Raw genomic sequence first — 12,965 nt, 5'->3', positions numbered from 1 at the left:
ACACGGGTTCGCGCCCTGGTCAGGGAGGATCCCACATGCCGCGGAGCGGCTGGGCCTGTGAGCCATGGCCGCTGAGCCTGCGCGTCCGGAGCCTGTGCTCCGCAACGGGAGAGGCCACGACAGTGAGATGACACATATAAAAAGTAATTTCAAACGGATTATACAGATTTGTATATAAGAGCTAAAATCAGAAATGTCTAAAAGAAAACTTAGGGAAAAATCTGTCCTAAGATCAAATAACAAATTAATTTTTCTAAGCACCGTTTGATTTTAGTTTCCAAGTGCTTGTTGTGTTCTTATACCAGTATTAGGACCTCTGGTATAGCTTGTTGTTCTGGTAGCCTGGCTTGTCTTTTAGCTTCTGGATGATGCTGAGAAGTAAAAAGTACAAGTGTTTTATCTGTACAAAACCAAATTTGAGAAAGAAAGCAGTAATAAAGTAAGACAGTAGAGAAAAATAAATACATAAAAAGAGAGAGGCCCCTAACCATTTGGGTATCCCATATATTACTAACTCATAGGATGGTCTACAATTCGAATTTATTCACAGTCAGTGGTGTTGGGAACTTTAAAACAAACCTGTAAAACCCCCATAAATAAAGGTGAAAGCTTAGTGACATAATTTTGAAGATAAGAAATAAGTCCGATTTTAGATTGTTTTTGATAGTATAAAAGGTGTCCAGGCAAAACAAGCAGGTGAATTTCACTAGTTTGTTGGATATTAGGTTTTGTAATGGGTAGACCATTTATCACAAATCTGGAGGGTGGCAGAGGTCACTGGTTAGAGGAATGGGCTTTGGACTCAATCAAACCTGGGGAGATCTGGCTCTGCTATTTAAAAGCTAATTGTTCTAGGACAATTTTTTAAAATCTCTCTTAAGTTCCAATTTTCTCATCTGTAAAATGGGGATAAAAATAGTATGCATTCTTAAGACTTGGAAGGATTAATTGAAGAAATTTATATAAAGTGCTTAGCACAGTTCCTAGAACATAATAAGCACCCAACAAATGGTAATTATTATTATTGTTAGAAATTCTTTTGAATTTTTGACTTCTGCTGGTTGTACTGAATTTACAAAGTTTGACTTTTTTCATCCATATTAACATTTGAGGATTTAAAAGTAGGAATTAGGTAATAATGTACATATTTTTTTCATTTATAAATATTCCTTAATACTAATATTATTTTTTAAATGAACAGATGCTTCAGTAGTATACCTTTTTCATGGTGATCATCAAGTTCTTTGCCAATTTATATATATATATATAATATATAAATGGACTCCAAAGTCTCAAATGATGCAATTTTGCATCTAGTGTGTTGATGACTTAGAGAACCCTGGTTTTATTAATAGCATTTGGTTTGCCTTTAAATTCGTTCTATGGTGCTATTAGCTCTCTTGATGTCAACTAAGGCCGAACTTTATTGGAAACTATTTTCTGTTTCTGTTGAGACTTAATGAAGGCAGATGGCAACACATATTTGAAGAAACATCCTTACAAGGTCCTCTGTTGTACAGGTGATGAAAGTGCAGAGTATGAAAAATAATGCATCAATTATCATAGATGGGACACCTGATCCAATGTTCAGTCAATCAATAACAGTATTTAAGTTGGTAAAAATTAACTAGTGTTTAAAAGTAGTTGTCCCATCTGTCAGTTGTCATTTAGTGATGACAATTTTAATGTAATAGGTCCAGGTTGAGGTCTTGAGCATTTGAACTTGTGCAATTACTTGGCGAGACTAGATTATGAAGTGCTTTGTATTTATGGAAGTGCTTGTTTAAAAATTTAATGTAAACTATTTGCATATGAATATTAAATCACAGCAACTTCTAGTTGTTCTTTTCTTAAAATAGCAACATGGTAAACTCTAGATAGAAAAACCAAATTTAGAGCAAATTTTATTTTCTAAAATGCATACACTTTCTTCTCTCATTTCTTTCCCCACCACATTTTCTTGCTCTCTATTTATCATGTGAAGATGGTTTTGGTGAACTTAGTTTCAAATTACGGGTCTTTGGATTTCCAACCTTTACAATTTTTTGAAAGGCTAGATGCTTTTTCACATAAATTAACTTTATTTTGCTTTATCTTGGTCTTTTTATGATTGTTGATTTGCTTTCTAGATAGACATTTAATATTCTCATTAATTCGTGCATTCAATCTGTATTCTCTAAGCATTTTTGTTGTTGTTGTACTGTGTGTACAAAGCAATGTGCTAGTCTTGGAAGGCTAGCACAGTATAATATGATCCCATTTCTATGCTCAGAGTTTGTCTTCTAATAGAGGAGGTGATTCAACACTCAATAAGATCCTAAGAAATAAAAAAAATCGAAATAAACTTTAGAGAAAGGTAATAGTGTTCTGAGGGGGATTCATATAGATTTTGTCAGATGGTGATGCCAGTGTAATGACTCATGGTCTAAACTGCTTGTCTTTCAATGAATGTGTTACCTGAATCACTTTTTCATTCAATAATATCATTTCTATAGAACTCATTTTGTTAAAATAATTATGAATATTAAACTAATGTAAGGGTATTCTTATATATAAATGTATATTATACAAGTTACTGCAAGATGTAACCAACCTTTAGTTATTCTTAATCTCTGTTTAACGTAATTTAATTTAATTAATCTCAGACTTGAATAGAACATAAATTTCTAAATTATCCTGAACTTATTCTTGAAAACCAAAATACTTTACAGGGGATAAACAGGGTCTGACTTCAGAACAGTAGACCATCAATGGACCTGGAAGGTGTTTATTCTCCAGTCTTAAGGAGAGATCCATTAGAATTGATCATTTGATCTTGCTATTAGAACTACCATTTTAGAAATGTTATGATGAAACACATCAAATCAAAAGAGGAAGTCAACACAAACTTTGTCTTAACAGTTTGAGATCTGATTTAATTATGGCCAATATTTTTAGGAGAAAGAAAACCAACATAATTTCAGAAATTCACACAGGTCATTCTGGGTTGCATAGTCTTTGACACAGCTTTTGGAAAATCTCTTTATAATTTCTTGATTTACCTTATTCTAAGGAATTTTTTTAAAAAATGATTTCTATTTCCAATAGATGCAATCTTTAAGCCTCTCTCATAATTTTCTTGATGTTCAAAACATTTTTCTGTAATGCTGATAGAGGTGTGCCTAAAATAACTAGTAAAAAGATTGTAAGCTGTAAGATCAGTCCGTTTCCTTAACAGGATTTATTTTAAAATAAATTCTTTCAAGAATTGTCACCAGATAAAATAGATTTGGGGGGCTTTATGTTTTCTTTTGACCGTCCATTTTCGAGGCTCAGTTCTCATTTTTATTTCAAATTGGTCAAAACTAAAGCAATAATACCCCAATTTTGCCAGTTAGGGTATTATTAGCTTCATATTCCTTTGGCAAAACCTTTTTAGCTTCATATTCCTTTGGCAAATCTTTTGTATTCTGTTCCTTTCAGAGTCTTGTTATCTGAATTATGTCAAAATATTTAAAGATGATAGTGATTTGAGATACTTCCCTTCCAAGAGGACACATTAACCTTTGACAATGGTCCTCAATTCTTAAATGAAAAAAGGTACTCACTCGTCAAAGGAGTGTTGATTATCGAAGATAAAATAGCAGACCACAAGGTGTTTGGGCCCTGACAGTCTTTGGGTGACTCTGGAATCTCTTTGGTTATTTATGAGTTTAAATAGACCTCACTTGGAATTTCTGAGATATAATATTTTATTCTATTTGTTTCCTAATTACTAAAGCCTCAATCACTCAGTGAAAAGTGGATTCCCTGGGAAATGACCTTAAAAAGTGCAAATGTTTCCTCTTTCAGAGAGGCATATTCAGCAACAAAAATTCCGTGATTTGACCCAGCTGTATTTTAGAGTCTGACAATTTATATTTCCATTGTTATTAAAGAAAGCACAGAAAGCATTTCTATATCCTGCTACAGTCCTTCCTTCCTGTTTTAGTTATGAGCAGGAGATGCTAGAAACTACTGTACATCATCTGTCTTTAATGTCTGTCAAGAAAAAAATGTCGTTCAAAGATCATCTGGAACTTGTCTGCCTTTGCTAATGTAGTGCAGAGCAGTTCTAAAAATAAAGGCAGGATTGTTGAGTCCATTAGGAGCAGCTTATTTCATCATTGTTGTTTTTCACTTGTAGCCTTGTGCCTTGTATGGTGGTTTCTGTTTCTCAGAACAAGCTAAGAAGAGCCATTCTTTTCCTGTGCTCTGGGAATGCTGGAGTAGAGAGTCTGTCTTTTTGAGAATAATATTTGGCTCATACAAGGGGCCTGTGTTCTGCAAGTGTAATGTTTGATGCATGTAAAGAGGATTAGCGTCCATGGGAATTGAGGCAGAGAAATTGAATAGAAATGCCAGAGTCAAATAAAGAAGTGTTTATTTATTGATATTCTGTTGAACCTTTTAATAGAAAACATTAAATTAGCATAATTAAATAGGAGGTCTGATTTTGCTATCTTGTTTTTGCCTGATGGGAAATTTTAGTTATCTTTTCATGTCTAAGGTTCCCAGACTTTGAGGCAACAACCCACTTTATCTGTGTTTATCTGTATTTATTCTAATCAAATAAGGGTTCCTACAGAATACAATCTTAGAATATATGCTGAAAGATGACACAGAAATTTCCTAAGAGCTTGGTAGCTATATACAAGATGGTTAATAAAATTTTCTCTGCCATCTATTGAAGTTAAAGGGAGGACCACAGATTATTAGTAACCTTATAATTCACTTTACATGTTATGATTTAGTGCTATACTTTGGTCTTCTTTTTTTCCTTTTTAGATACTAGCTCAGTCGTGCACTGAAATCCTGGAATTACGGCCCTCAAGCGTCTGTGTGGGGGGTAAGTGGTTAGAATTTAAAAATACCTTGTAAGAAGTTGTACTTTTTTCCTAGTTAAAATATACAATTTGAAACTCATGTTGGAAAGAGAATAGCAAAATTAATTTTTTGGCATCTTTTTCTGTAAGAATTTTTAAATAATTCCTTGAAATATTTCTATTTTAAATTCAAATTTTTAAGATTGGAGTGTTATTTTAAATAATGAACATATTGTGCGACAGGCTTTTAAAATCTTCTGTATATTTAGTTCATGTTTGAGACCTTTCCTATGACAAGTAAAATAGAAAATTTTCTCTTTTATCTGATTATACAGTCAGGTATCTGTAGACTTTGAGCTCCGTGCCTTGATGACCTGGCCAAAGTACAGTACATGCCAGCTCAGGGCCCCTAAAGAAGTGATTTATGGGTGGAGGGCAAGAAATAAGCAGGTGGCTTCATCAGCTGTTCTAAGAACAGACTAGGATTTTAGCACTTTCAAGCCATCCACCCCAAAAAGAGTGCGGTTCTCTCTGGCCTATACTATTTCTACTTCAGGTCTTACCTGGAGTTCATTTTAACCTGACTTTTCTTTCAAAAGGAAAAACATTGGGTCTGGTGGGGAAGGAAATGTGCTGTGCAATTTACTGCAGAACCTCCCAACTGCTGGACATGGGATGAAGTTCTGCATCTTTTAGACTCCTCCATCAATGATTACTGAGACATTCAAGAGGAACAGTGCATTTGAACATTACAGAGCGGGATGGCGTTCTATGCATTTAGAATTTTACCTAATCCTCATAACAACACTATTCGACAGTTTTAGAATCCCGGGTTCACGGATGTGGAAACTGAGACAGAGACATGTTCAGTACTTGCTATTAGTAAATATCCTGTTAGACTCTTGTCTGTCTCACTCCTAAAGCTCATGTTCTTTTTCTGAGCCACATTTTAAGTTTCACTTGCACTTTATTTTAACTTATAAGAAAATTCCTTTCATAATACACTGAATGGAGAGTGGCATGGCAGTATTTTCTTCCACAGTTAATTACTCTATATGTGTTAGATTATTTCAGATAGGAGGTTTCCAAGAGGATTGAAAGTTGATCACTATTAAAATAGTTGACATACCACCTTGCAACTAAGCAGCAAACATTTAGTTGCCAATCAAAACATTGATTGGCAGCTAAAATTTTCTTCTAGCATATTATTTCACTTTCTAACATTTAGTGACTGCTCCTCTTACACAGAATACGAGTTCAATCAACCTCTTTTACCTATTGGCCATAGATTTTTATTAGTCCAAAATGCATGACCCTTGATGAGTTATAAGTTTGTATGCAACAGAAAATAAAACTGGAATTAAGGATGTGAAGAAGCTGTTAAAGAAGAACTATGTACAGTGTCATAGATTAAAGAAAATATAATGCATGACTGTTCTAAGAACCAGATAATATGAGGCATTAACTTCTTTACATTCTCATACCTCAGTTCCTAGACAAGAGGAAAACAAAGTTTTCTTTCCTGTGGATATTTTCTTCAGCATAGAATTTGGGCAAGTTTGTATGGTATTTGTCTGGGATGACTGTCATGCTTCAATTCTAAAATCTTGGTCACTATTGGAAAACACTTTGTTCAAATAATAAAATAACGCATCTCTACGTGGCAGCGAAGAGTATCTTCACTGTACATACCTGTAGGGTCTAAGAAAGCAAGTAGGACCATGTCTTTGTTGTTAGTACTTGGCTGAATAGTACTAAAAAATTCATTCTTTGTACCTTGATACTTTTGTTTCAAGTTACGCTTTTTGTTGTTGTTTTTTGTAAAGTAATGATTAAATTTTTTATTTTTCCTTTTACTTCTAGAGGAATTTCAAATAGTTTTGAATGGAAGAGGATTCAACTTGGGCAGTCGGGATGGCCGTGTTCTCTGTACTTACACTGTTAATGAAACATACACAAAAAGTAGGTCTCCATAATTTCAATATTGCTTTAATATCTCCATAGTATATCAGCATCAAGTGTTTTCCTCTTTTCCCCAACTGAAACCAACTATGCTATATTTTTTTATCAGAGGGGAAAGAAAGGAAGTCCAATGATAATACAAGTAGTAATAATAATTACTTAATAGTTATTTAATAATGGCAACATTTGTTCATAAGTTAATAAATGCTGGACCCCATCCTAAGTAGCCTCATTATACAAATGATGCCCTTGTGGCTGAAAGAGTCAAATAACTTGCCTGTGGTGACACAAGTAATAATGGGCAGAGCTGAGAGTCGAACCCAGTTTTCCTGACTGTACTCTATACGGACTTTATCCACCACCTGATTTAATTGCCTCTTTCTCCAGATTTGTTTCTTGTCACTCTTGCCTGAAAATCTAACTGTCTTGGACTACTCTACTACTTATTGCCTTATTTTATTGCCACTTGTTATCTTTATCTAATTTCCCAATAATTTGTCAGCCAGTTTCCTGAAGACGGGCTTTTTGCCTTATAGATATATCTCCAATGCCCACCTGGCACAGTGTTTGTTGATAATTATCATATTTAGGGAATTAGGTTTTATTTTCCCTCACTTGGCTTTCAAAAAAGGAGAAGGTGAGTGTAACATTTTTATCTTCATTTTGAGAAAAACTTCTGCTCTTTAAATAGATCTTAGTATGCTGAGCGTTTTGGGTCTCTATTAAGACATTTTCTCCTCATTGATGATTATATTGTCTTCTAAAATTTTATACAGTAAGACAGATGCTGCAACTCTGTGAACTCTGGTGGAACTATTTTTTGAGAGGTTCATCTACAATTTTGTTGTTTATCTGATGGTTCTAAACCCTCCAATTAGCACAGCTTTGGCTACATACACAGTCACTGCTCCATACTTTGTTGAATTAAAGTGGTGAGGATCTCAGCATGGTAAATGCCATCAGTAATTCCTCTCTTTCTTATTAAGATCATCATTTTGGTAAGGAAAGACAATAATATTAGTAAAAAAATTTCTTCCTAGTGGGTTCTACAACTGAAGAGGACAAAATAATTTTACCGTTTTTATTCACTAGTCATCTGTATCTAAGCATTAGCTTTACCTTACTCCTTTTGATTACATATTTTAGTTGATTATAATATAAACATATTTTACACATAACTACATAGGATTGAATTTATTAAAGTAACTTTCAAATAAATTGAGTCAGATTGTATTTTCATCATTTGTATTCTAATATTATCCATCTAATTATGTAACTTTTCTGAGTATTTATAGTCTAGATCATTTTTCTCATAAGCTATTAAAATTGCAAGGCAATTTAAGCATTCTATAAAATGTGTTTATATATTATAAACCCAATTATTTTGGGCTTCCCTGGTGGCGCAGTGGTTGAGAGTCCGCCTGCCGATGCAGGGGACACGGGTTCGTGCCCCGGTCTGGGAAGATCCCACATGCCGCGGAGCGGCTGCGCCCGTGAGCCATGGCCGCTGAGCCTGTGCGTCCGGAGCCTGGGCTCCGCAACGGGAGAGGCCACAGCTGTGAGAGGCCCGCATACCGCAAAAAACCACCCCAAAAACCAATTACTTCATTGTGTACGGCCCCGGGCGTCCCCGGGAGTCCCGACCAGCAGGACAAATCCTTGTGAGTCTGAGGAGGAACCTGTGGGGGTTGAAAAAAGGGGGAAGGGCAGGAGACGCGAAAGAATGGAGGCAAGACAGAATCCTGATCAAGCCTCAAACTTTTATTGCTGCGGTAGCTGTATTTATACACTGCAGAGAAAGGGGGGCGGGATTCAGAATGAGGGAAGTACTTGGCTAATCATCATTGGTGCTGCGTGCGCGGGCTTTCATTTTAGGCGCGAACTTCTATCTCATAAATCAGGAAGAGAAGCAGGGTGTCGGCCATCTTCTAATGGCGAAAACTTCTTGGCTCCCAACACTTCATTAAACTCTCGAAAGAAATGTATTAGCCTTTGGAGATTTGTCTTCTCTATCATTTTTAAATTCTGCTTTTAAAATATATATAATTTTTCCTTGAAAATCTAATATATTGGCAAAATTGAGGGAGAAAAGGTGATAATTTTATAGTATCTACAAGCTGTATGTGAACTTTATCTATATCAAAAAAACATAATTTATGATTTACCAGTACTATATGTCAATGAGGCATATAATCTCTTCCTGTTTTTCATTCTGTGTTCCTTCTCCTCTTTCTTTAGATGAGTATCTTTTTGTTTTTTTCATGCTAATGTATCTAATGTCCCACACTTGAACTCTGATTGCTGCGTCTCCTCATATTTTTAATGAAACTATGTGAGATACATAAAACCCTTTATTGATTAAATGACATTTTATTTTATAGGTGTAATGCCAGTGAGTGTGGAAAGTAATTCTATGCTTTGTCCTGCACCTACCCTGAATGAAGTTGGACAGTAAGTACTTTATGAAAAACATTTAAAAACTTTTTAGCTACAAATTATAAGGAAATGGTCACAAAATATACATTGGTTGTTTTATTTTATCTTTTCTTGATATACAGATTAAACATGAAATAGTAAATCCTAGACAAATCATTCTGGTTAGTACTTTAACTATACATATTCTCAGTAGGTTGAAAAGGGTAAAGTCTGTTTTATCTTGTTTCTTAAATATTGATTAAAAGGCTCTATAAATATTTATCTAGATAGATTTGAGAAATATTGTTAGAGCCTTTAAATAATAAAGCCATAGCCATTATTTTGAACTTTAGAGTATTGAATTTACACACACACACATACACATACACACAGAGTTTCAAAGTGGGATTTTGACTAATGACTGTAGTGTTTAAATATTAAGATTGAAGAGCAAAAGGAACATGGCTCAATAAGGCACAACTTAGACTAGGAAATATTTGTGCATTAATTTGTGTCCCAGTCCTGTTAAGGAGTATATTTTCATGTTCTTTGGTGTGGCAATAAACCATGATAGCTGGATAAAATAAGGGATATTTAGTTTGGAAGAAGGACTTTTATTTTAATCACCTATATACAGATAACTTCACCATCAACTTAATATTTCCATGTGTGATTTTTTCCCCCTGCCCTCTCTATTATGCAGGAAATGATTGCAAATAGTTCAACTGTTCTCTTGTCCAACAGTAGTAGATGCAATATGCTTAGGATAATGGATAGGATACAGTTTTCAAGAATCACTATATACTGATCTCAAACCTTCCTCTGGATCAGAGGAAACTAAAATACATAAGGCCCCAATCCAAAGTCTGGATTAGTGTTCAGAGACTGAAGATTATATTTTCCTTTGTGGAACCTAAGAAAATCATTTTAGTAGTTTGAAGTTCACTTGAGCACTTAACTTTTGTGGATGCTTAAGTATTCAAGGTATCTGTTGGACATCACTTCTGGTCATCCAAGTAAATTGGAGCAGTATCAGTTTTCTATTTGAAATTGATTGAAAAGAGCTGCATAATATAACTTATAAAAGCAAGACTATCAGAATCTATTTTCTTTCTATAAAAAAGTATTCATTTTCTGAGTCATATAATAATCTGGTATTGGTAACATGCTTATGGCCAAATTAGACTGGCCTTGGAATTTAAGGCCCATCCATTTTGTGTGGAGCCATCTGTACCACAAGGGCACAGTGGGACTCAATGGCTTTCTGAGTAATAGTCTTGTATTAGCAAAGACAGATCTGTTGACTTAGAAGTTTGGTCTTATTTTATTGAATCTATAAGTCCATATTGATTCTCCTGATTGTTCTCCCCAGTCTGCTTTCAGAGCTCTCTCCTCTCTCTTAGTCACTGGCAGCTCCATCCTTTTTGTTGTTCAGGTAAAAAACCTTTGACTCATTATTGATCTCTTTTATGCAGCCCATAAGCAAATCTCAGCTCTGATTTCAAAACATGTTCAGAATCCAGTCCTTCCCCACCACCTCCACTGATACCACCCTAGACCAAGCTACTGTCATTTCTTGCTTAGGTTATTAGCCTCTCAACCCATCTTTCTTCTTCTGTTCTTGGCAAAAGTGATCCTGTTAAAACAGATCAGTTTATGTCAGCCCTCCACTTAAAATCCTTGATATGTGTTCCTCATTACATTCAGAGGGCAAGTCTAATCACTGCAATGTTCTATAAGGTTCTACAAGATCTGGCCCTCACTGCATCTCCAACTTCATCCTCTTTTTGCCCCTTCTGTTATGGTCACACTGGCCTCTTTGTTGTTCTTTAACCACCTGAGCTTATTCCAGTGGCTTGAAAGGCTCCTTCCTTCTTGTCTCACTCTCTCAACTTCAAGTTTTGTTCAATATATCACCTTCTCAGTAAGTCACCCTATTTAATCATACAATCTTCCCCCTCCCATGAGTTTAACAGTCTCTATTCTCTTTTCACGGTTCACTTTTTCTCCAAAGCATTTAGTTGTTTGTTATTGTGTCTCCCTCCTGCTGGGATGAATTTGGTTTATTTTGTTTCTTTCTATATCTCTAGCACTGACACAATGCCTGACAGATAGTAGATTCACTAAATGTTTGTGGCATGAAAGAATGAATACATTTTTCTCAAACGTTTTGATTTACTATTTATATAAAGAGCTAAAAGAGTGCATTTGATTACTGGGTATATAAGGTAGGAGAAAGATGATCAGAATTCTGTTTGGGGGATCATACCATTTAAGAGAGCAGGAAATTATCTTGACCTTTTCATAGTAATGACTAGTTAAGGAGGACAGCTTGCTTTCTTCTCCAAAGTAGTTATAAAATGCAATATACCTGTTCTATCCAACACTGAATTTGTTTTCTCTAGAATTTGCCTTGGGGCACAGTCTCCTTTTTAAGAGACTGCCATAGATACTGCTGGTAATCTTTAGTGATTTGTAGATTGGCTAAGTACTCAGAAGATGTGATTTCTAAAAATCGTATAAGACATAATAAATATCAAGCACGAGAAAAAATCATTTGTTTGCTTTTTGACATTAATATTTCACCTCCAAGCAAGCTGAGAATGTTTTGGAAAGCGATCTGTCTAAAATAATTACTTTTGCTTCCTTTTTGTCTATCAAGTACATGACACCACTGAGGCAAAATATGTGAAGATTTTATTTATTAATGTATTGGACATTTGGCGACATCATTATTTGTTCTACTAAGTATGTTGCAAGTAATTTGGACCTTTCCTTTGCCTTGAATTTCCTTCAGATACTTTTGTAGGCGATGAGCTCTCTTATGAGATTGGATTAAAATCAACACAACTGAAACAGTTTAGCCTTGTAAGGTGACTGTGCTTAATATGTTTGTCTAATTAGCTTTTGGCTAAGGATTCAAAACCATTAAGTAGCTAGTTAGCCTATGTTTCAAATAAACACATCTTGCCCAACAATGAATGAAAGTTTTTCCTGTGTGAGGGTGACAGATGTGGTGATGGTTCCCCCTGTCCTCTCACTTAAATAATTAACAGCATTCTGGTGAAGTAACCCTAGACAGACAGCCTCAAAGCCAGATGCACAGTCTCAGAGCTGGAGCCATGGACATGTGTCTCGTCTCATTAGTGTGCTCTATCAGTTCCTTTCTCATCTTTATGTTACTTCCTGAATTACATTTTCTTTGAGGATTATTCCTTTAAAAATCCAGGGCTCGTGAATTTTGGTTTGAAAGAGGCTTAACATGAAGATGTTTTACTTGGAGATGGGAACTAAGAATGTAGCAGAGTAGCTAGGACATAGGTTTGCATTTGGAAATTGATGTCGTGGAGTAAACAAAAGTTAAAGCTATCTGGGCAAATCTTATCCAGGTTTATCATTGCTTAGCATTGTTGGAATGGGTCTTTGGGGTCCTTTCTTTGAGAGACATCTCTATGTATTAAATTTCTTTATCTGGTATAGAATTTTAGACTAAAATGAACATATTTTTAGTTTTTAAACAGAAAGAATGTAAAGGTGAGATTGTTCTTTCTGAGATTGTTCTTTCCTATTTTTTTTCATTGGACACAATTTAATTTAAAAATGTCATATGGTTAAACAAATTGTCTTACCTAGAAAAATCTGTAGATTGTTTGGGAGTTAATTTCTGCCAGTGGTTCATTTGATCCAAAATGTCTTAAGTTTGAGTAGGAAGGACTCTGTGAAGCTCTGCAGATCCTACCCTTT

The 12,965-nt window shown here is 35.0% G+C and overlaps 1 protein-coding gene across 3 annotated transcripts in view; it reads left to right on the top strand.

Moving 5' to 3' along the window:
* The window catches only part of ANTXR2 (ANTXR cell adhesion molecule 2), a 163,700-nt gene that overhangs the window by 31,836 nt on the left and 118,899 nt on the right, over positions 1-12,965 (top strand). For all 3 annotated transcript variants that reach the window (XM_067736358.1, XM_067736357.1, XM_067736359.1), the window contains exons 8-10: positions 4,807-4,867; positions 6,708-6,806; positions 9,188-9,257. In XM_067736358.1, the coding sequence (XP_067592459.1) occupies positions 4,807-4,867; positions 6,708-6,806; positions 9,188-9,257 (230 nt within the window). The remainder of the gene's footprint in view (positions 1-4,806; positions 4,868-6,707; positions 6,807-9,187; positions 9,258-12,965) is intronic.

Source organism: Pseudorca crassidens, chromosome 4, assembly GCF_039906515.1.
Source record: "Pseudorca crassidens isolate mPseCra1 chromosome 4, mPseCra1.hap1, whole genome shotgun sequence".
Taxonomy (NCBI): domain Eukaryota; kingdom Metazoa; phylum Chordata; class Mammalia; order Artiodactyla; family Delphinidae; genus Pseudorca; species Pseudorca crassidens.
The sequence above is the reverse complement of the archived record's forward strand: the minus strand, read 5'-3'. Positions and strand labels throughout refer to the sequence as shown.